At 35.0% G+C, this 21,758-nt stretch overlaps 1 protein-coding gene across 1 annotated transcript; it reads right to left on the bottom strand.

Moving 5' to 3' along the window:
- Positions 1–2,446: 2,446 nt before the first annotated feature.
- LOC132123454 (inward rectifier potassium channel 13-like) lies at positions 2,447–11,989 on the bottom strand. The gene is made up of 5 exons (XM_059534070.1): positions 11,947–11,989; positions 11,793–11,848; positions 9,776–9,916; positions 4,880–5,387; positions 2,447–3,045 (listed from the first exon to the last, which is right to left on the bottom strand). The coding sequence occupies exons 4-5, from the start codon at positions 5,355–5,357 to the stop codon at positions 2,447–2,449; spliced, it is 1,077 nt and encodes a 358-aa protein (XP_059390053.1). The 5' UTR covers positions 5,358–5,387; positions 9,776–9,916; positions 11,793–11,848; positions 11,947–11,989.
- Positions 11,990–21,758: the final 9,769 nt, after the last annotated feature.

Raw genomic sequence — 21,758 nt, 5'->3', positions numbered from 1 at the left:
TTGTGTTTATTAATATTCTGAATAAGCTTCATATATTAGTTTAGCTTAGTTTTAATACTTTTTATTTTAAAAATGTAGTAATTGTTGTTATCTCAGTTTTCTGTGCCTGTAGGACTTGGTCAATAAAACATCCACAATAAAGTGTGTTGTTGACATAAATTGTGTTTAACTGTATAAGAGTTACTGCTAATGTATAAAATGTTCTGTAAGGATAAAAAAACAACAAAAACAACAACATTTTCACATATCTTTTAATCCAGTCTTGTTTTCCACATATCAAAATAAAGACATTTCTATTATAGATCAGTTTTCACTCAGTGTAGCTTGAAAAAAAAAAGATTAGTTGCCTGTTTGCAGGAATTCTTTTCCAGCCTTCCAGACTTAAACGATCATGCTTTATACATATAGTAATAAAGTGAAAGCAATCAGTGTTTCCTGATTGACAGACAGACAATACATGTGCTATATAATCACCTACAGAGTAAAAAAAAATAAAATCATACAGTGTTGTGCCACCAGTAGGACTGTGCTATTTTTTTATTTGTTTTATTGCATATATTGCATTGCACTGATAATATTGAGATTTTCTTTCCCCAAAATAATCTAGTAAAGACTCGATTTATTTATCTATATACTTTATTATTTACATCACTGTTAATATTCAGTTCAATATTCTTTCTCTCCATACAAAAGCCCATTTCATGACTTTGGTGAAAAAGAAAAGTTTAGGCACTTAATAGGTGTGTTAATGAACACTTTAAAGGTATAGTTCAAACAAATAGTACAAAAGTTGTTTTTTTCATTGAATAATAATAAAAGTGTTGCAGAGCTTATATATATTTATTTTTAGGCCAAAACCCAGAAACAAGCATTTGAGCACGTCTGGTTTCTGAAGTCAATGGGTTATTTGCATGGGTTTTGGTTAAATAGATGAATTTTGGGTATCTGGTTAACACAAGCTCAAGATATTTTACTCTACAATATAAAAATCCTTCATTACTACTCCTTTGTGATTTTTCTTGTACTTGTTTTCAAAGGAGGTCGCTAACAAGTGTCTAAAAGGGACAGCAGAGGCTGATCGGGACATTAAACACTATCACACAGAACAGATAAACTCATCTTCTCACTTCTAGTCTGCTTTTACAGCCTCTTTGTGTTTATAATCACACTCTTACAAACTATTCTAACTCAAGACTTTTGGGGAAAATGTTATAAATAAAGACTGAAAGAGTTGTAAGATTAATGACATTTAAGTTATGCAACCATGGTGAATATTTATAGCCCATGTTAAGCAAATAATAAACTTTTGTTGGCCACCAAACTCAATTTATGCAATAATAGAGACAACTGTGGAAAAATGCTATTGAGTTTTTTTCTGAGGGAACCAGGGTGATGTGAACTTCCGGGTCATCACTGCAACACTCTATTAATAAATGAAACGATGATGATGCATGATGACAGTTTTCATTTTTGGTTGAACTATCCCTAACATTCATGCATTTTGATAAAAAATACTTTATGGACAAGGCTGACCTTGGTCTGTGTAACCAGTGTTGGGTAACTGATTACATGTAATCTGGATTATGTAATCAGATTACAAAATGTAATTACTTGTAATTAGAATGTTACATTTTAAATGCTCATAATCAGATTACAGCTACTTTTTTATAGATAACATTATAACATATTATTCACACAATGGCAGTAAATTATTCATAATTTGATTGCCATGATTGTTCTCTCTCTCTCTCTCTCTCTCTTGTTTTCATTTTTAAAACTCTACTTCTTTCATGCATTTGGAAAGTCTTCCAGCTTTTCATCAATTCACAAACCCCCTGTAGTTCATTCATGAATCTCTGGCATAATGTAGTTTTATACACTTCATGGATGGAATATATTTTAAAATAAAAGTAATCCAAAAGTAGTCAGAATACATTACATAATATGTGTGATCCAATAGTTTGTGTTGCACACTATCATTTCCATCATGTAATTTGTAATCAGTAATGGACAATAATTTGTAAGTAATCTACCCAGCAGTGTGTGCAGTGCTTTAATAATTCATATTTAAAAAAATAAGCCCTTGACTCAGATACAGACAGGTTTTGCAGTGACTATGTCCAGGTGCTGAATAAATGAGGGCTCAAATTAGGTTTTGTGGTGTCAGGGTGAAGGTGGTCAGTTACAATCATAAAACATTGGAGTTTCCTCTTATTGCCATATGAAAACAAGATCTCAATCAGCCGTCACTCATCTGTGTTGCTCTGGAAAACACAAATGTGTCCGTAGCAGCAAACGTTTTGATTGGTTACTAACAGGACAGGGTGTCTTTTGGGATTAAAAAGTCATAATCTGGAGGTTGTGTTGTGTTGTGAGATGAAATGGCTGTTTCATGATTGGAGAATTCTTATGAAATCATACACCTTTGCAAAAAAACAAAGCACTACTACTCCACCCGTTCAGTGCCTTCCCCGTTGATCTGGACCACCACGTGCTCTTTCTCCAGTGCATCTCTGGTGTGTGTGTTTGGGAGCGTGAATGGACAGGGCTGCATGTCAAAATAGCGTATGCTTTTGGCTTTGCTCTGGCCTTTTCCGTGCTGAGACGTCACCTTGGTGAAGCAGCTGCCGTACTGGATCTCGTCATGCAGGTAAGACGTCCTCTTGTGGTACCCAGAGCCTGTGCTCTCCTGAGAAGCTGTGAGGAACAACACCAACTCGAAGTGTTTGGTGTTAGGGGCATTGTTTAGAGGGCTGGACGGCGTTAGAGGGTGATAAAAAGTCAGAGGTGACAGGAAAAGGGGGCAAGGTCGTGACCCCAGGTTATCGACGCTGAATTCAATCGCAGTTTGGTGGAGTTCATGATCGTCATGTTCTTCGTAGAGAACGGCGCTCACACACACATCCACCAGCGGCCGTGGAAGCAGGTTACAGACACGAAACATCAAGCAACGCTGACCTCTGACCTCACACACTACGGCCTGAGGACTGAACAGGATCCCGCCGCAGTGCTTCTGAGGCCGGGAGAACTTAGCCACGAATGCACCTGAGCAGTGACAGGGGAAAAATGGAATTAAATGATATTTAACAAAGTAAATAAAACTGCAAAATAAATTCTTTAATAAATAAAGTATTTATATTGATATTAATAACGATAGAAGATTCATACTTTTTTATTTTTCATCTGGACAAACTTTGGCACAAATGCACATAAGAAGTGATGGAAAAATAGGATGAAATGATGAAAAAGGAAATTAAATGAAGCTTAATAAAACTGCTAATAATTTAACTATTAATGATGATGATGATAATAATATTAATAGAACATGTGTATACAATAAAAATAATAAGGTAAGTAAGGTTACAAAGGGTAAATAAATAAAAACTTTGCCACAAATGAGAGATGAAACTGAATTTAAGGATTTAAAATGAAAACAATGTATAATAAATAATTCAAGAAATAAAGGTCTTTAAAAGTTCTTTACAGACATAGATTGATTTGAAATGTCATTAGATTTTTTAAAATAAACAATATATAAAAAACCTTAATTTTCTCAAACTGCATTTATCTGTTACCATTATCTGAATTGTGTTTCAGTGAATTCCCCTTCCTTTATTTACAGTTCAACCTCTTGTTCACAATCATAATTCTTACATTCTGAATTTTGCCCAATCCTGGTCAAAAACACTCAAAGTACCCATATAGTGTAAATGAGCAGTCAACCCCTGCTGGTAGAATCTGTAACTACATTTTTTTTTCTATGCTGACAGTAAATATGTATATATATATATATATATGTGTGTGTGTGATATGTATGTAAGCAAATGTTTCATTATATTAAAATAAATGTTTGTAAATGGACTTTCCTTCTGTCTGTTGTCTTTAGTATCAAAGCACAGGATAGTTACTCAAGCAGAGTGATTAGTCACATGACATCTGCAGCTCAGCTGATTGTCCTATGTAAACTGCATTTGAGCCAAGATGGCAGCATGCAGATTGTGTAAGTGACCCCTGGGCCAACAGTGATAAAGTGTCATCAAAATGAACAGGAATGGTATCTCCGGGTATTACTGTGAACCTCAATAATATTGCTATCTTGGAAAGTTCATGCTGCTTGTTTCTGGCTGCATTTGTCAGTTCACTTACAGTATTTGTGTTTACGGGTGGCTCTAAAACTAAACTAAAACTCTAAAGTAGGATCAAGTGCATACTGTTACATCCATTTATATTTTCTAGTTCAATAGCAGGACATCTACAAGCCCTTTTGCATTTCCTCTGATGACTTCAGTAGCAGCACTGTCTTCTACAAAGTCAGATTTGTGATGCGTTTACATTTACCCTGTACTGTAGTTCAGAGGCAGTGCACTTGTGATAGGTTTTATTTAAAATATACCCATAAAAGAGTCTTTTACTGGTGCTCTCCTTAAAGCATGGGAACTCAGTCCCATGACTGACTCTACATATATCTGAAGTCCTCATCTATAGGTCATTGTGAGATTTATTTTTTTTTTTTTTTCATTTCTGTCAGAATGTTAAATGTAGAACAAATAGAATAGAAAGGAACTTCAAGAACAAAACTGCAAATAGAAAAAAATTGTAAAGCAATAAAACTAATAAAAATAAATTATAACTTGTTTAATTTGTTATTGTGTAATTATTTTAAATAGTACAAATAAATTATAATAAGAGTTATTGTAAACGTTTTTTTAATGCAGCATTGATTTTTTTCTTATTATGCAGGTGCTTGTCGATTAAGCTAATATAATGTTCCTGTAAATAAAAAAAAACTAATTTAAAATCCTAATTTCCAAGGAGAGTTAAATCTCTTATATAGACTTCATGCACATTTCTACAGTGAAGAAGAAGACGTGTGGTGTACCAGTGATGAAGGCCTCCAGCATGAGTCCCAGCAGCATCTGCAGGGCGAGCAGGGCTATGGCGGTCGGACAGTCAGCGTTGGGGTACATGGTGCCATACCCGATGGTCAACTGTGTCTCGAGGGCAAAAGAGAAGGCGGCGGTGAAGCCCGTCACGTGTTTGACACACAGCACGTGGCCGGGTGGTGGGGAGTCATGGTCGAGCACATCCAGGTCTCCGTTTACACGGGCGAGCAGGTACCACAACACAGCGAACAGCAGCCAGTGAAGAAGGAAGGAGCCGCAGAACGCCAGCACCACCCATCGCCAGCGCAGCGCCAGCCACGTCCCCCACATGTCCCGCATGGCCCCAAACCACGTCTCTCTGGAGCCCGGGGCATTGCCTTGCATCAGACTCCGTCCGTCCTTACTGACCAGCCGCTGACGCTGAGGTTTGGCCATCAGGGCGCAGGACACGGCCTTTTGGTCGCTGGTGGGCATGATGATGGAAAGTTGGCGAAGGGTTGGCACCTGGAAAAATAAGCAAAGACCACCTGATATCAGTTACACATGCTGGGTTTCTGCACTTTTGCAGAGGATCCACTGGTGAACAAGTGATGTAATGCAAAATTTTTAAAATATAAAAATGGTGCCAGATTTGATGTAATTTTCTGTAATTGGAATAAAGCTGAAATAATATGATATAAATAATAGATTAAAATCATAATCTTACAATTTAAACCTCAAAAACTTAAATGAAAATGAGAACTGTTGCCTAAGCAACTAACAGAAATTACTTAACTAACCAAAATTACTAAACCTGAAATTAAACTGAAAAGTGATGACAAAAACACATTGTTGAAGTAATAAAAATTCAACCTATAAAGAAATACAAATAAACTAAATGACCAAAGCACACAACAAAATTAAAAGGAAACTGATAGAAAAAGATAATTTAAAATATTACTAAATCTTTTGACAGTATACATAAATAATATTACACTCACTAAAAGGTATTGTATTGCTTCAGGAGACTTGAAATATTGTGCCTAAGTTATGTATTAACACAATAACTACTTGTATGGTGTATTTCTATCCTTTTTTGGCAATTGAAAGCCGTCAAAATATAAAAAGTTTCTCTCTTTGGGTTTGGAACTACGATGACGGCATCAGATTTTCTGGTGAACTATTGCTTTGACATTTAACCAGCAGTATGAACATTAGTCACCTGTGTTATTACTGAGAAAGATGTGTACAGTGTGTACTTCTGCACTGATGTGACTTAATTAGTGATGTTTCTCAGTGGGGTGTGTGTGTGGAAAAGACAGCCGGAATGTGTGTTTAATTCACTCTTTCTTTTTTGAGCTCTCTCTCTACCAGACGACTGCAAGTAGTTAGTCTGACACTAAAAAGCAAAGCACTGAAATAATAATAAAAAGAAAAAAGAAGTCTAGTATCATAATGTTTTTTTTTTCAATGTGTCACGCTGCTTAATGATATTAGATTGTGTGCTAGAGAACATGAGAAAGAATAATGTACCAGCCCCTTGTATAACAAGTTAAATGTGTCTGTAAATATTATGCTGGTGCACTAAATGAAAGTGCCTGAGGATGTTTGGAGGCCAACACTTCAGGTTAAACTGTAAATAAGAGGAGAGTGTCACATTTTCATTTAACAAATGTTAACTTGCCCTCCGGCTTCTCTCCTGGTGAGGAGAGGGAATGTTTTCCTCATGGGGAAAATGACTGCCTAAAGATGAGTGAGCTTTGCTTTCAGTCTTTACAAATTGTGCCCTGACCTTGATCCCCATCTGAGGTTAAAATGAGATTTACAGGTTTTTCTGGTGAACTTAGACAAGATATGACATGATAGTTTCTATGTAGAATGCATTTTGCCATATTACTACATAAATATATAAAAAAAAAAAAAAAAAAAAAAAAAATTATATATATATATATATATATATATATATATATATATATAGCTAAAAAAAGATAATTATGCTTACCAAGTATACATATATTTAGGCCAAAATATAGCAATATTGTTTCGTAAAAAAAACTATTTTCTATTTAAGTGTATTTTAAAATGTAATTTACTCTAGTGATGGCAAATTTCTAAATTTCTTTCAGTGTCACATGATCCTCCAGAAATCATTTTAATATGTAGATTTGGTGCTCAAAATATTCTTATTATGTTTAAAACAGTTATGATTCTTCATATTTTTGTGGTAACTGTATCCATTTCAATTCTGATATATAGAATAGATAGCTGTAGTAATTTTAGTACTGAAACGTAGACTTGTATTTACATTTTCTAGTTTATTTAATATTTATTTATGATTTTCACTTACATTTTTAAGATTTCAAGTTTAAGTTTCTACGTAATGTTTGTTCATTTCAGTTTGATTTGAATTACCAAAAAATTGTTTTATTGTTTTATTAAAAATAATAACAATGAAACAGACAGAATTTCTAAATTTCCATTTTGTACATTCAGTGAATACATCAAATATCCTAATATTTATAAACCTAGATCATATATATATATATATATATATATATATATATATATATATATATATATATATAAACTCGCAATGCATGTGGTCTGGGTTCAAAGCCTAATTGTAAAACTTTTAATAAAGTATGTATTTATTTAATTACTGTTTCTGCCTGTATAGTTGATACAGTCAGTTAATGTCTATCAGAAATGAGGACACATTTATTGAGAATGTTATTTAATTATATCATAATTTGTTTTTAATTGTTCAATGAGAGTTAACACCACCCTAGATCATTCTGGCCCAATATAACCCCTGGTCCTTGAAGTACACATTCGATTAGACAAGACCATGAACGTTTTCTATCTTAACCTAAACTTCATGAAGGAATCCATCACATGATAAATCACAGTAGACCATAGCTGTGTGTGTGTTTCCGGCGCATGTAATTCATGTGATCGGATCTGCCACAGGGCGATAAAAACACACGTCTCTTTATGTGTCCGGTTCCATGGATTCACTTCTAGTGAATTTAGTGTAGCGCATTCTGGACATCTGATGCTATGCCTCTATATGTATAAATGCCATTCATCTACACAAACCCTTTGCAGACAGAACATGAGTCATTGCCACATAACCATATTGTTGCTTGTCTCCATACAAGGTTTCATTAGATGGGCTTTCAGTTGATGGCGTGACGCTGGTCATATTTACAGATGGAACTAAGTTTGTATGAAGAAATGTTATTCTTTTTTTGTTTTGTTTTTACACATGCATTTTTTTTAATTTACATTTTTATCTTATTTTTAAAACATTCAGAACATTCCTAAATCAAGGCATAATTAGTTGAGAAAAGCAAAATGATATCTCAGTTTGTTGTGATTTCTAGGTTACAAATTGTTTAATTATTTTAAAATCAAATAATGTATTTTGAGTAAATCTTGCTAAGAACATCATTTTCTTTGCATTTCAGGGTTTGTTCTTTATTTTCTTTGATTTCTTTTTCCCCTTTCATCAGTCATATCTTTGATTGACATCTTGCAATTATTAAGCTACCTCAATGACTTCTCACCTTGTGATTGCTTTCTTCAACACATGAGAAACAATAGCAAAACAATGAGTAGCTGATTCCTGGATATAAGATTAACCCCGACCTTTGTTTGTGTGTGTGTGTGTGTGTGTGTGTGTGAGAGAGAGAGAGAGAGAGAGAGAGAGAGGTTGAGATAGTGCTGTCAGGTACTGTAAGCACTGTATCTGAACTTTAGCACATGTCGTGCATGGTTTACTTGTGTGAACTTCAAGCTGAATTAGAATGGAAAAAATGTGTCTTGTTTCGGTGATTTTAGTTACGAGTTTAACCAGAGATTTGGTCTGATTAAACCTGAGTGATTCTCCACTACACACAGTTCAATGTGTCAGAGTGCAAATGAGTCTGGTGTGCTCATGGGTAAATGATTATTTCAAGTGTGTGTGTGTGTGTGTGTGTGTGTGTGTGATGAGAGTCAGGAAAGAGGGAGAAGAGAATAGAGAGAGATATGGATATTTTAAAGACAGTTACCCTAAAATGTACCTCGGAAATGCAATATATATACATATATATATATACATATATATATACATATATATATATATATATATATATATATATATATATATATATATATATATATTAAGAGTATGTTAAGAGTCCTTGCCACATTTTTTTGTGAAAAAGGGTTCTGTATCTGCTCCAAAATGACTAAAAGCATTAAAAAAATTACTATAAAAGTAGTCTATATTACTCATACACTCTATTCATAGTCATATGATAGCTTTGTGTGAGAAATAGAGCATCATTTAAAAGGTTTTTTGTTGCTAAAGGGCAATGATGCTTGGTGTCAAATTACAATGTTATATATTTGGTTTCCGTTTCATAGCTTTGGCAGAGGGGAAGCCTACATGTCAATCTTTATACGGCTGATTTTGAGGTGCTATTTTTATTATTTTTAAGTTTGACAGACCCGGTCCTCATTTTTATTAGTATTTTTTATCACCTCTGGTGTTCAAGGTAAAAATAAATAAATAAATAAATAAATAAATAAATAAATAAATAAATAACTCATTTTTGGAATGACATTAAGGTCAGTAACTAATGACTTTTTTTATTTTGGGGTGAATTTTTCCCCCAAAGAAAAAAAAAAGATGTCACGAAATCCTTTATGAATAAACAATTATTCACAAAAACACACACAAACACTGCCCTGTGAAGATCTGGGTACTAATTTGCTTTTAATAGAGAGTTTGTCTGCTGAGACTGTGATTAGTCATGGTCACCCAAGGTAAAATTTCTTAGATTTTTCTCTTCCAGCTATAAGTCTTAACTAATAATTTCTCTGACAGAGCATAAAACACACACACACACACCAGTTTTACTCACCAATTCTCTCTCTTCGGGGTTAAATAGGGATTCCTCAGTGTTTTTCGACAGAGTGTCAAACCTTTAGAGATGTTCAAGCAGGATCTAGAACGTGAGGAACCGTAGATCCCCGGCCGGAGTGTAAAACCAATCCAGATCCTTCTGTAGGAGACACCAAAGAGTCAAACGCACTGATGAACTCCAACAAACACACACTCAATGAAGAGAGCCGGCCCTGAAACTCATTGGTCACATTACTCAGTATGTGGCCAATTAGGAGTGCTTGAGAGAGGAGGAGAACACCTAGAGTCACTTCTGTGTGTGTGTGTGTGTGTGTGTTTGTTTGCGTGTGTGTGTGATGAAAGGAACAGTACAGTAATTGTCTTTCTAACCCATCTTTATGAAGCTGCTTTAACGGATGAATTTCTCCCAACCTAAACTTTTCATTCGGGTAAGGAGTGAAATCAGATTTTGTCCTGTTTTTGTTGGTCAGCGTGAGAGTTTCTGCATGAGAGCCTGTGTTAATGCTTACATAATATCTCTCATTTGCAGGAAAGGGTCACACTTTTCACATTGCTGATGATAGTTGGATGGCCTTGTCACATTTAATTGTCCACTGCAGAGAAAACTATTTCTGATTTAGTTTTTTCTTCTTCTTTTCCAGGAAAAAATATTTATGAATTGTTAAATCAAGGCAAAATTACTATAGAAGCAAAACGACATAAAATAAAATAAAATCTTTTTTTTCTGCTTAATGTATTAAAAACAAGTGAGTTTATGCTTAAAACAATAAGGTTAGAAAAATAAACGTAATCCAAAGGGAAAAAAATAATATTTTCTGACCCAATTTATTTCTAGTTTTAGAAATAGAAACTTAAATTTGCTTATTTTTTATTTGTATTTATTTTTTTTCAACAAGACTTAATATATTGAGCTATTTTGCTTATCGATTAAATATGCCTTGATTTAAGATTTTTTTAATATTTGTACTGTAAAACAAAGCAAAAATACTGTGTAAGATTTTTATATTTTATTTTATTTTTATTTTTAATTTTTTTGCAGTGTTGTTGCTCATTTCTTCTTAAGATACTTTAATTTAAGTATCAACTTTCTCTCAGATATTTTTTCTAATTGCATTGCTTGCACAGCTCAGATCATTTGGTTTAGTTAGAAACGTTTGACAAGCAATGTATGAGTTCATACTGGGATCTCTGACTGTTGATTGCAGACAGACCTGAGCACAGTGTAAGACATTGTTTAGATCTTTTCTGAATCTCTAAATGACTCAAAATGTGACTTTACTGGGCTCTTTTTCCTCAGGAGTAAAATATGAGAAGCTCCAAAGTCTGTCTTTAATCTCAGTGCTTTCTAGAAGAAAGAATTGAGAAATTCAAGATTTGTGCAAGACCACACTTGTACATTTGTACTTGTACATTACTTACACTGGTAAGTAACCACACACTATCAACATTGCACTTTACTTAAAATGCCACTAAAATGCCAATAAATGATATTTCTGGAAGTGATATGAAGCTAACTGTAAAAAATATCCCAATAAAAACAGTTGCCTGTGGGAAACTGTAGTGTCATAACAGGGCCATCTTATCTAAATGAGAGCTCCACACAAAAGTATATCAACATTAAAATATCAACAAATAAAAATATTTTTATGGCAGTTTATGAACAGCTTCCCGCGGGGCAAAACGAGCTCATCATTTTCGCTGAGTTGCCATTTGAATACAGAATAGTTTCATCACACAGCCGATGGCCTCAGTTTATTGCAATGATAAGAAATCTTCCCTGTGAACTAGATAACAGATAACAGCCAAAAGCTAGCTAACTTTTGTATGTTGCCACAGAGCAAACATTGTTTATTTACAATCATTTGGTGAGGTGAATATACCAATGATATATTTATGTATAAATGACTTGTTTCTCCAACATTTACTCATGATTAAAGGGATGCTTCACTCTAAAGATCTGTCATAATTTTATCACTCTCATCACTCTCAATCACTCTCAAACCTCTGTGATTTACTTTCTTCTGTAGAACAACACTTGATAAGTTTGAAGATCGTTTGACCGGTTGTCTTCCTTGAAAGTGACAGTCATACAAAAGACATAAGGGTAAGTGAAAGATATTTATTAATAAAATGAACTGAAATTGTATAAAAAGACCCTGTTTAACATACCTTGTGTTGCCTCCTCGAGCATCAGTGACGGTTCAGAGCCTTTGTGAAAGTTGTGCAGTCTCTCAATAGTCCTGAGGCCAAGCTGGGCCTCTGCATCTCTGAGCGCTGTGAGGAGAATTCAGACGTGCAGAGCATGCAAGGCACCAGAGAACTTACACGACCTGGAGGTTTTTTGTCAACAGTAGTAATTTATGAGCTTTTCAGCTTATGGGTTTTGGGATATTTGATCATCAGCTATTGGAAGTCAGAACAGCCAAACTTGGTATATATATATATATATATATGTGCTTAATTTGGCACTAAAATAAAATTGTGTTTTGTAAAAAATTGTAATTTATACTGGTTTTCATCCTCAAAAGATCTGTCTGGTGTTTTTTATTGTATTACAGTAATAATAGACTAATGAAAGTTATCATTAAAAATAGTCAAGATCACATAGTCATAGTCAAGAGAATAACAATTTCAAAATTTGAAAAAACCAAATATTATGATGAGGAAGTGTGAGAAATGTTTGGAATGTTTGGAGAGAAGTAATAATAATAATAATTTATACTGTGATGTGTTGATATTATAATATTTTTTTTTAATAATAATTGAAACTAGATGTAAGACCTTGAGTGATATCAGTCATTGCTGTACGATTCACACTTTATTCGTTGAGCTCTTTTTTTTTCCAATTGATTGTGTTTTCGTGAATACCAGCAGATGGCGCACTGTGTTCACGAACAAAACCTCACCAACATTTAATCTGAGCTGGAAGGCTTTGGTTAATAAACACTCTCTCTTCACTGTCACTTATTGCCTTCACACAACAAATGTTTCACAGAAGCTCTAAAGCACACTTTAGCAGAGACAAATGTGTGAATCAATAGACACACAGTTACCTATGAAAGACTGTGTGTGTATTCAATGAGAAAGTCTCTTTGCTTGGTGTCTGATTACTGCGAATTATAGGTATACAATTACATTCTACATACACACGGGTAGATATATAAGAAACTACTCATTATGATTTGGAAACTAATTTGAAAACAGGAAATGAATCACAGCAGTCTGATCTTCACACTTAATGGGCTATACTTGGCTTAACTTTGCCACAATGAACAAATCTGAGACTATTTTGAACAGAATATCCTGTTGTCTTCTTTCCTAATGCACTGTTTGGCTGAAGGAACAAAAACTCCAACTTCCTGTATTCAGTCCTTTTTGAAATTTGGGAACCAGACACTTAAACCTTCTGATTACTGTTGTGAAACTAGTCCACTGTTTGCCCCTAGATATTAGGCTTATCAAACTCATTTCCTCATCACATTCCTCTTCAAACATGGCAGGACTAGTGTGAGTGTTATATAAACCCAGAGGAAGAATTGTTACTCAGTGGCTCTTACAAAGAAGACTCCATGGGGATTGTGGTTGTTTCATTTATGTTTTTACAGATGTTTCTAATAAAATTCTTCAGGAGAAATAAAAACAGCCATGAATGAGACACTTGTTAACAGACAGAATGTATAAAGAGAATGTAGATACCAACTCAAATCCTTTGGAAGAATTAAATGAGAAAAGTTTTTTATACAGGAATCTTTGTCTTTTGACTGCAGACTTTAGTTTTGCTCATCTGAGCACAGTTTGAGATATTTTTGAGATTTGTTTTAATCTTCTGACATATTTCTATGGTGAAAATGCCTTTTTGCACCAAAAGTCAATTTGTTCTTTATTTAATTGCATAGCCGCCTTGTGACAGTTGAACCATTACAGATAAATCATTGTGAACTCTTCTGTGGTCAGACACAGGGTCAGCTGGGTGCAATAATAAGACTGGATGCTTTGACTGTTATTTAAATAATATTTGCCTGTTTCCTAGTGTCCAGTATATGCACACTGCTTACAAGCCAGTGAGAACACACATTTAGTCCACTGAATTGTCTAAACACACACACACACACACTAACACACACATATACTCTCACCGAGGCTGGGGTATTGCTTTAGCTCAGTTCTACTGTTACTGTTAAAGCAGGTCACAACACAGAAGGAACACTGTCCGACTGAGAGCGAGAAAGACTGAGACAAAGGGAAAGGGAATAACAGAATGCAAAAGAAGCAAGGAAAGGAAACGTAGCAGAACCAAACGACGGGTGGTCTGTGAGCAGATAGAGAGAATGGAAAGAGAGGTCAGAGATGAGAAATGGAATGTAAACCAATAGAAACTTTCAAAGTAAACAAGATTTTTTAACATTGTCTGAGACTGCTATCTCATGTAAAACAATGCCACAATGTAAGTGTTGTTAAGTGGCTGCTAAGGTGCTCTGGATGGTTGCTTAAGTCAAAAGAGCATCTATGTATGATATTCAGGTCTCTAGATGGGTCTAGGGTCTCTCCATCAATGCAAAACTATAGTAATATTTGCACATTTTATTGTCTGCCTCAGCAAGATAACAATAGCAGACCTCGCTTCAACAGCTGCTTGCAAAACCCTTAACCCTAAGTATATCTTTACTCTTCACTATTTCTGACAGACGACAGTCCAGAAGTCATTCATTCCTGATGGAGATCAATGGAATTCCATGGAGTTGCATGAAGTTCCGATCATGACCGTGAAAACTTTTCAGATCTGATTTGAACTCTGGATGACTAAAATATTTAGATTTTTTTTTAAACGAATGATGTATGATGCATTGCATTCACATCAAAACTGTGAGCAAAACCAATGTTTGTCCACTAAAATGTTATTATTTGTACAGTATTCCTCTAAAATAAGTGGCTATGAATATTTTTTATGAGCTTAGAAATATCTATTAATTGTTAAACGACATTGGTTTTCTTTCAAACAGCTGATAAAACTTTATATTATTCACAAGTAATAATCACAAAACTGTGTATTTAAATCAAAACTATAAGCTAAATTTGCTACTTAGATTGTAAGTTTGTTAAGTTTAGATAATGGATTAAGGGATCTAAAATATGGACATGCAGAATAAGACATTAACAGTGAGAATGGGTCCTTAAAATATAGTGCAACCTAATTATTTACATTGGTTAGCCCTAAGAAAATACTTTCTTTTTTCTTTCAGACATATTGCTAGCCATTTGTTTTGTGTGGATACATTCATTCATTATTTATTTATTTATTTATTTATTTATTTATTTAGTGAAGGAGCCAATTCCCTTTACTTAATAAATGTGGTTGAGGAAAGCTGACCTCAAAGTTTTCAAACACCTCAAAAAAAGACTTTTCCACAATATTACACTGAATGTTGTAAGCACAACACTGAGCTCAAGCTTTCCTCGAGCTGAAACGGTGGAACACAGTGCTAGAAATACCATGGCCATGGGTTTGATTCCCAAGCAAAACAAGAACTGATCAAATGTAAAAATGTCTACCTTAAATGCAATGTAAATAGCTTTGGATAAAATTGAATGCCAACCGTATCATAGTGAAGGTTAATTCTATCTTTTCTCTCTAGAAGTTTTGGTGTTTGCTTTCCTATCCACAAAGAAGACCTGAACAGAGGATGCCTTTTATATTTGTTTAGTTGTTATAGTTGTTTGTCAATGTGTCTGACTTCACTTTACTAGCAACATTTGTACCAGACGTCAATTGTGCCAGTCTGTTCGCTAATCAACAAATTCAGATGCTTTTGCTCACTACCTAGAAACCATTCTAACATGTCTGTGAAAAGATTAAAAGCTAGTTTGTTTTTTTCAACATTTGCTTTCAGGTCTTGTCTTTGAGGAGCAGGATGATGATTAAAAGTCTCTGGCATTGTTCAAGTCGATTGGGCCTTGTCTCTAAAGTAGGTTTTTTCTATAGTGGAACCCAGACATGAATCCCCAAAGAGTTGAAATGGGAACGCCGCCTCCTTAGTGACCACTGACACTTTTTGTGATGATGACTCGACTAGACTAGGAAAGTTAGAGATCGAGAAAGTGAGATAAAAAAGGAGGGTTTGGGGAAATATTCCTCTGTTGGGGCTGGTCAGGTTTACTGGTCTTAAAATACTAATCCTACTTATATAGAACTGAACTAAGTGCTCTGAATATACTGAAATCAGGAAGACATGGAAAAGGACACATGTTCCTTCGAGCAAGTCACTTCTTAGAATTCATTGGGACTTTATGTGTGTGTGTTTGCTGGGGCCCAGACAGCGCTGGCACTGTTTGAGCATTCAATAAAATGAGTGAATCATCAAGAAAGCATAACAGACTACAAAACACACACACAATATTGCTTTCTCCATTGAAAAAGTTGTCTTGTCTGAATCAGTAAAGAAATAAGCACAGATCAAAGAGATAATGATTAACTGATGGACTGGAGGAGATTAGTTGTGGATTATAGTGATGTTTTTATCAGCTGTTTGGACTCATTCTGACGGCACCCATTCACTGCAGATGATCAACTGGTGAGCAAGTATTTCTCAAAATCTGTTCCATTGAAGAAACAAACGAATCCATATCTTGGATGGCATGAGGGTGAGTAAATAAAAATTTCTGTGTGAATTATTCCTTTTAGGATTTTTTTCATAATAATAATAATAATAATAATAAAACAAATAAATGATTCATAATAAATAAATTATTAACAGCTAAGACTATGAAATTAATTTGGCTATATAGTTTAATTATTTTGGTCTGGAAGTATTTTATAGGAAATGTTTGGGTTTGTAATGAAATCTATGACTTTTGAACCATTATATAAATGTTATTATTCAACAAAACTGTTGTTCTATTTATTGCATATGTTAAAAGTCTTTTTAACCCCATTGGGCTATTTTTTTCACATGTGCTCCATTTATTTCACTCCTAATTTATTTTAACATGTTAACTGTTCTATATCTACATTATGTGACCATGTCTGTACAAGGAAAAATGCGATAAGAGAAGAGAGGAGAGAAAAGTACATTTAAAAAGAAAAAAAAAATAGCAATGTAGAAGACCAAATTATGGAGAGCTAGACATTCCTAAGCTGAAAGATCAGCAATTTGTCAAACAGGGAGGGAGAGCATCTGGTTCTGATGGAGAGCAAATTGATGGAGTCCAGCACTGGTGCTTATGGGTAATGTAGTCCATACTGAGTTTTTTTTGGCTGTGAAGAGAAAAATGAGAAAAAGGAAGTCATAGAATAGTTTCCAAAGTGGTTAAAGTGGAAATGGTTTTAACGTGCCAACTCTGCTCTTTTTTTTTGTTTAGTTTGACTGAAAAATGTTCCTCCTCAGACTCCTGCTTTGTAGAATTAAGTCTAGAGAACTGATCTCTCTCATATTTATGGCCTATTTACACTTTTTCACTTAATTTTTCTTAATTGTTTAAACTGCTTTGCACATTTTTGACATGCACATGAAAGTTTTTTCCAAAACTTAATACAAGTATGATTATTCCTACTAGTGGTATTTTCAATTAAAATCAGTGATGGTGCTAATGCTGTTTAGAATAAGAAAGTTTTACATACGTGGCAAGCAAAACCCCATTGCATCTTTTATGTGTCTCGAGTGTTGTTTATGTTCACCTCATTCTTGTTATCCACCCTGTTTTCTAAGAAAACCCAGTGTTTATAGATTTTGTGTCTCTCTGTCTATAATTCATTTTTATGAATTCAGTGGTTCTTTTCGGTTTTTGTCTCGTGTCAGTGGCTTTGCATTAATGCGAGAGAAAGGAGAGAGAGGGCTGTAAATCCAGATCTGGTTTCTGAGACTTCTTTTTTCTGTATAAAACTTTTAAGGGCTTGTTGCATTATTCACCACTTCAACCACAGGACACACACACACACATGCTTATTTTAAACCACTGAGAGCCTGCTTCTTCTTCTGCCTTTGCGTGTGTGTTTTGGTTCACTGAATGTTATAGGTGATGTTTGACTTTTAATGGCTGTAGCGGGAGAGTGTGTGGTGATTTAACAGGACTTGTTGTGGGGAGTATTTGGCTGAGCTTGGTCAGTGCGCAGGATATAATTATGTACTTTTAGCAAGTAGTTATAATGTTGAATCACACATGACAGTGAAAGATGGTCTTTTGAAATCCACCAGGACATTCACACGTTCACAGCATGCGCTCACACACTGGCGTTATTCTGTTTCCACTGGGTTAATGGTAGCAAATCTGAGCCTAGTCAAACTTTACATTCCAGGTCCATGTGTGACATCATCACCAAATAAGAATAATTTACCTTGGATGATTCAGGGATATGCTGTTTATTACAGCAATAAACACACATTACTTTGAGAGGTTAAAGAGTAAGTAAATTGAAAAAAAAGCAGTGAGAGAGAGAGAGAGAGAGAGAGAGAGAGAGAGAGAGAGAGAGAGAGAGGGAGGGAAATATATGGCTCTTATTTGAGCGTCACTGTTGGACCAGCAAACACCAGGGCCCAGCTGTACTCCCACATCACTGTTTAAACACACACACACACACACCCACACACAGGGGAAAAGGAGTACTGCTTGCCTCAGTTTAAGAGTGTAATATGCTAAACTGTAAATTTTATACACCCACGTCAAAGACAAGCTACGAACTCCAACACCAATTACTTACAATGTAAATGAGGAACAAAACTGATTTTTTTTTACAATCTTATTTCAAATATTAATCAATCCTTTATATAGATGATAGATGAACCTTTTCTGAAAAGTCTAACATTTAATTTTGGCTTGACCTTTTATTTCATATATTTAACATAGATTTTCAATGTACACAAGTTTGGTTTGTTATGATTTCAATTGAATGATGAGTTACACCTGGGTGCAACAAGCACACAATCTTTGTGTGTTTTTTGTGTGTCTTTGTATGAACTGAGAAATGGAGCAGCATATTTTCTGTACACATGACCTTCTCTCTCTCTCTCTCTCTCTCTCTCTCTCATTTTTAATGTGGTAGAATAATTGAATTATTGAAAGCCCCCCTCTCATTTTCAGCTATTTATAGAGAGATGCCTGTAGGCAGAATTTTGTATCCAACTATTGTGCTAATGTAAAGCTATAACATGTAGTGTCATACTGCACATTTTAAACTGGTGTGATACTACTTTATATTCATGATTTTGTTTTGTTTTCATGCTGGTTTAATATCACATTCGCAGTTTTTATACTGGTATACTAGCATGATTTACACTGCTTCTCACAACTGGACAATGATTCTGGCAGTGGGTTTATCGAAAAAGGTAAATGTAAAAAAAAATGTGATTAATGTTGTTGTTCTGAAAGTCGACATTAGAAACTGCTGCTTTGATACAGTACACTGATGGTGAATGGTACATGCCAGGGTTTTTTGCACAGATGAACAGTGCGAGGGAATTCTGTGCGGGTGTCTTATGGTTTGCCGGTTGTCCTGCTTCCTGTTGGAGCTGTTGCTGTGGCAGCAGAGATATCCCAGACGATTTGGCATGCAGGCACTCTCTGCCCGACTGATCGATTGGTGGAAAAGTGTCAGCCTACAGCCTTTTACTGATGATGTCATCATTATTGATCTGTCTGTGGGCTGAAATTAAACTAAATAGAAAGTGCTTCCTTTCTTATTATGCATGTGAGTGCAATCACTGCAGGAAGCACTGAGCGACGCAGCACATAGTTTTTTTATGAACCGAAGTAGTTTATTCAGCTTTTGATGCTTTTTGTGTGAATGTGCTTGTACATTAAAAATATTAATAAGTAAAATACTGAAAAGAATTATGATAGAGAATCTAGCCTATATTATACTCAACAAGACATACTTTTGTTAAACTATTTTTAATAAGACTTTTTGTAATTTACAGTCAAATCAGTAAAAACATGTTCTCATAAGTCCTTGAATGATACATCACTGATTATATTTTGTCTATAATAATATATTATTATTTTATTATTATTATTTTGCTATTTACAAAGGGGTGTCTCCATAGGTAGTTAAAAAATATTCTTTTTTTTCCCCCTTAATTGTCATTATTTTCTTGTAATATATATATATATACATATAGGCTAGCTATATATATACTATTTCCATTTGTACAACCCGAATTCCGGAAAAGTTGGGACGTTTTTTAAATTTTAATAAAATGAAAACTAAAGGAATTTCAAATCACATGAGCCAATATTTTATTCACAATAGAACATAGATAACGTAGCAAATGTTTAAACTGAGAAATCTTACACTTTTATCCACTTAATTAGCTCATTTAAAATTTAATGCCTGCTACAGGTCTCAAAAAAGTTGGCACGGGGGCAACAAATGGCTAAAAAAGCCAGCAGTTTTGAAAAGATTCAGCTGGGAGAACATCTAGGGATTAAGTAAGTTAATTGATAGCAGGTCTGTAACATGATTAGCTATAAAAGCTTTGTCTTAGAGAAGCAGAGTCTCTCAGAAGTAAAGATGGGCAGAGGCTCTCCAATCTGTGAAAGACTGCGTAAAAAAATTGTGGAAAACTTTAAAAAGAATGTTCCTCAACGTCAAATTGCAAAGGCTTTGCAAATCTCATCATCTACAGTGCATAACATCATCAAAAGATTCAGAGAAACTGGAGAAATCTCTGTGCGTAAGGGACAAGGCCGGAGACCTTTATTGGATGCCCGTGGTCTTCGGGCTCTCAGACGACACTGCATCACTCATCGGCATGATTGTGTCAATGACATTACTAAATGGGCCCAGGAATACTTTCAGAAACCACTGTCGGTAAACACAATCCGCCGTGCCATCAGCAGATGCCAACTAAAGCTCTATCATGCAAAAAGGAAGCCATATGTGAACATGGTCCAGAAGCGCCGTCGTGTCCTGTGGGCCAAGGCTCATTTAAAATGGACTATTTCAAAGTGGAATAGTGTTTTATGGTCAGACGAGTCCAAATTTGACATTCTTGTTGGAAATCACGGACGCCGTGTCCTCCGGGCTAAAGAGGAGGGAGACCTTCCAGCATGTTATCAGCGTTCAGTTCAAAAGCCAGCATCTCTGATGGTATGGGGGTGCATAAGTGCATACGGTATGGGCAGCTTGCATGTTTTGGAAGGCTCTGTGAATGCTGAAAGGTATATAAAGGTTTTAGAGCAACATATGCTTCCCTCCAAACAACATCTATTTCAGGGAAGGCCTTGTTTATTTCAGCAGGACAACGCAAAACCACATACTGCAGCTATAACAACAGCATGGCTTCGTCGTAGAAGAGTCCGGGTGCTAACCTGGCCTGCCTGCAGTCCAGATCTTTCACCTATAGAGAAAATTTGGTGCATCATTAAACGAAAAATACGTCAAAGACGACCACGAACTCTTCAGCAGCTGGAAATCTATATAAGGCAAGAATGGGACCAAATTCCAACAGCAAAACTCCAGCAACTCATAGCCTCAATGCCCAGACGTCTTCAAACTGTTTTGAAAAGAAAAGGAGATGCTACACCATGGTAAACATGCCCCGTCCCAACTATTTTGAGACCTGTAGCAGAAATCAAAATTGAAATGAGCTCATTTTGTGCATAAAATTGTAAACTTTCTCAGTTTAAACATTTGCTATGTTATCTATGTTCTATTGTGAATAAAATATTGGCTCATGTGATTTGAAAGTCTTTTAGTTTTCATTTTATTAAAATTTAAAAAACGTCCCAACTTTTCCGGAATTCGGGTTGTACATTTTCTGATAAGCATTGGGTGAAAAAAAAGAAACTTGCAAGTCACTCTATATAAAGACTTCAAGTACTGTATACTATTAGATCCTCTATTCTTTGCTTACTTTGTCCTCCTCTTTCTTGTCTCCTCTTTTTACCTGCTGCTCTCCTGGTATTAGTACAGTATCTTTATTAGGGCACAAAGGTATTGTTGTGCTCCAACCAATCACAGTGTTCAGAGTTTCAGCATCAAGTTCCCT

This window comes from Carassius carassius, chromosome 41 (genome assembly GCF_963082965.1).
Source record: "Carassius carassius chromosome 41, fCarCar2.1, whole genome shotgun sequence".
NCBI lineage: Eukaryota > Metazoa > Chordata > Actinopteri > Cypriniformes > Cyprinidae > Carassius > Carassius carassius.
The sequence above is the reverse complement of the archived record's forward strand: the minus strand, read 5'-3'. Positions and strand labels throughout refer to the sequence as shown.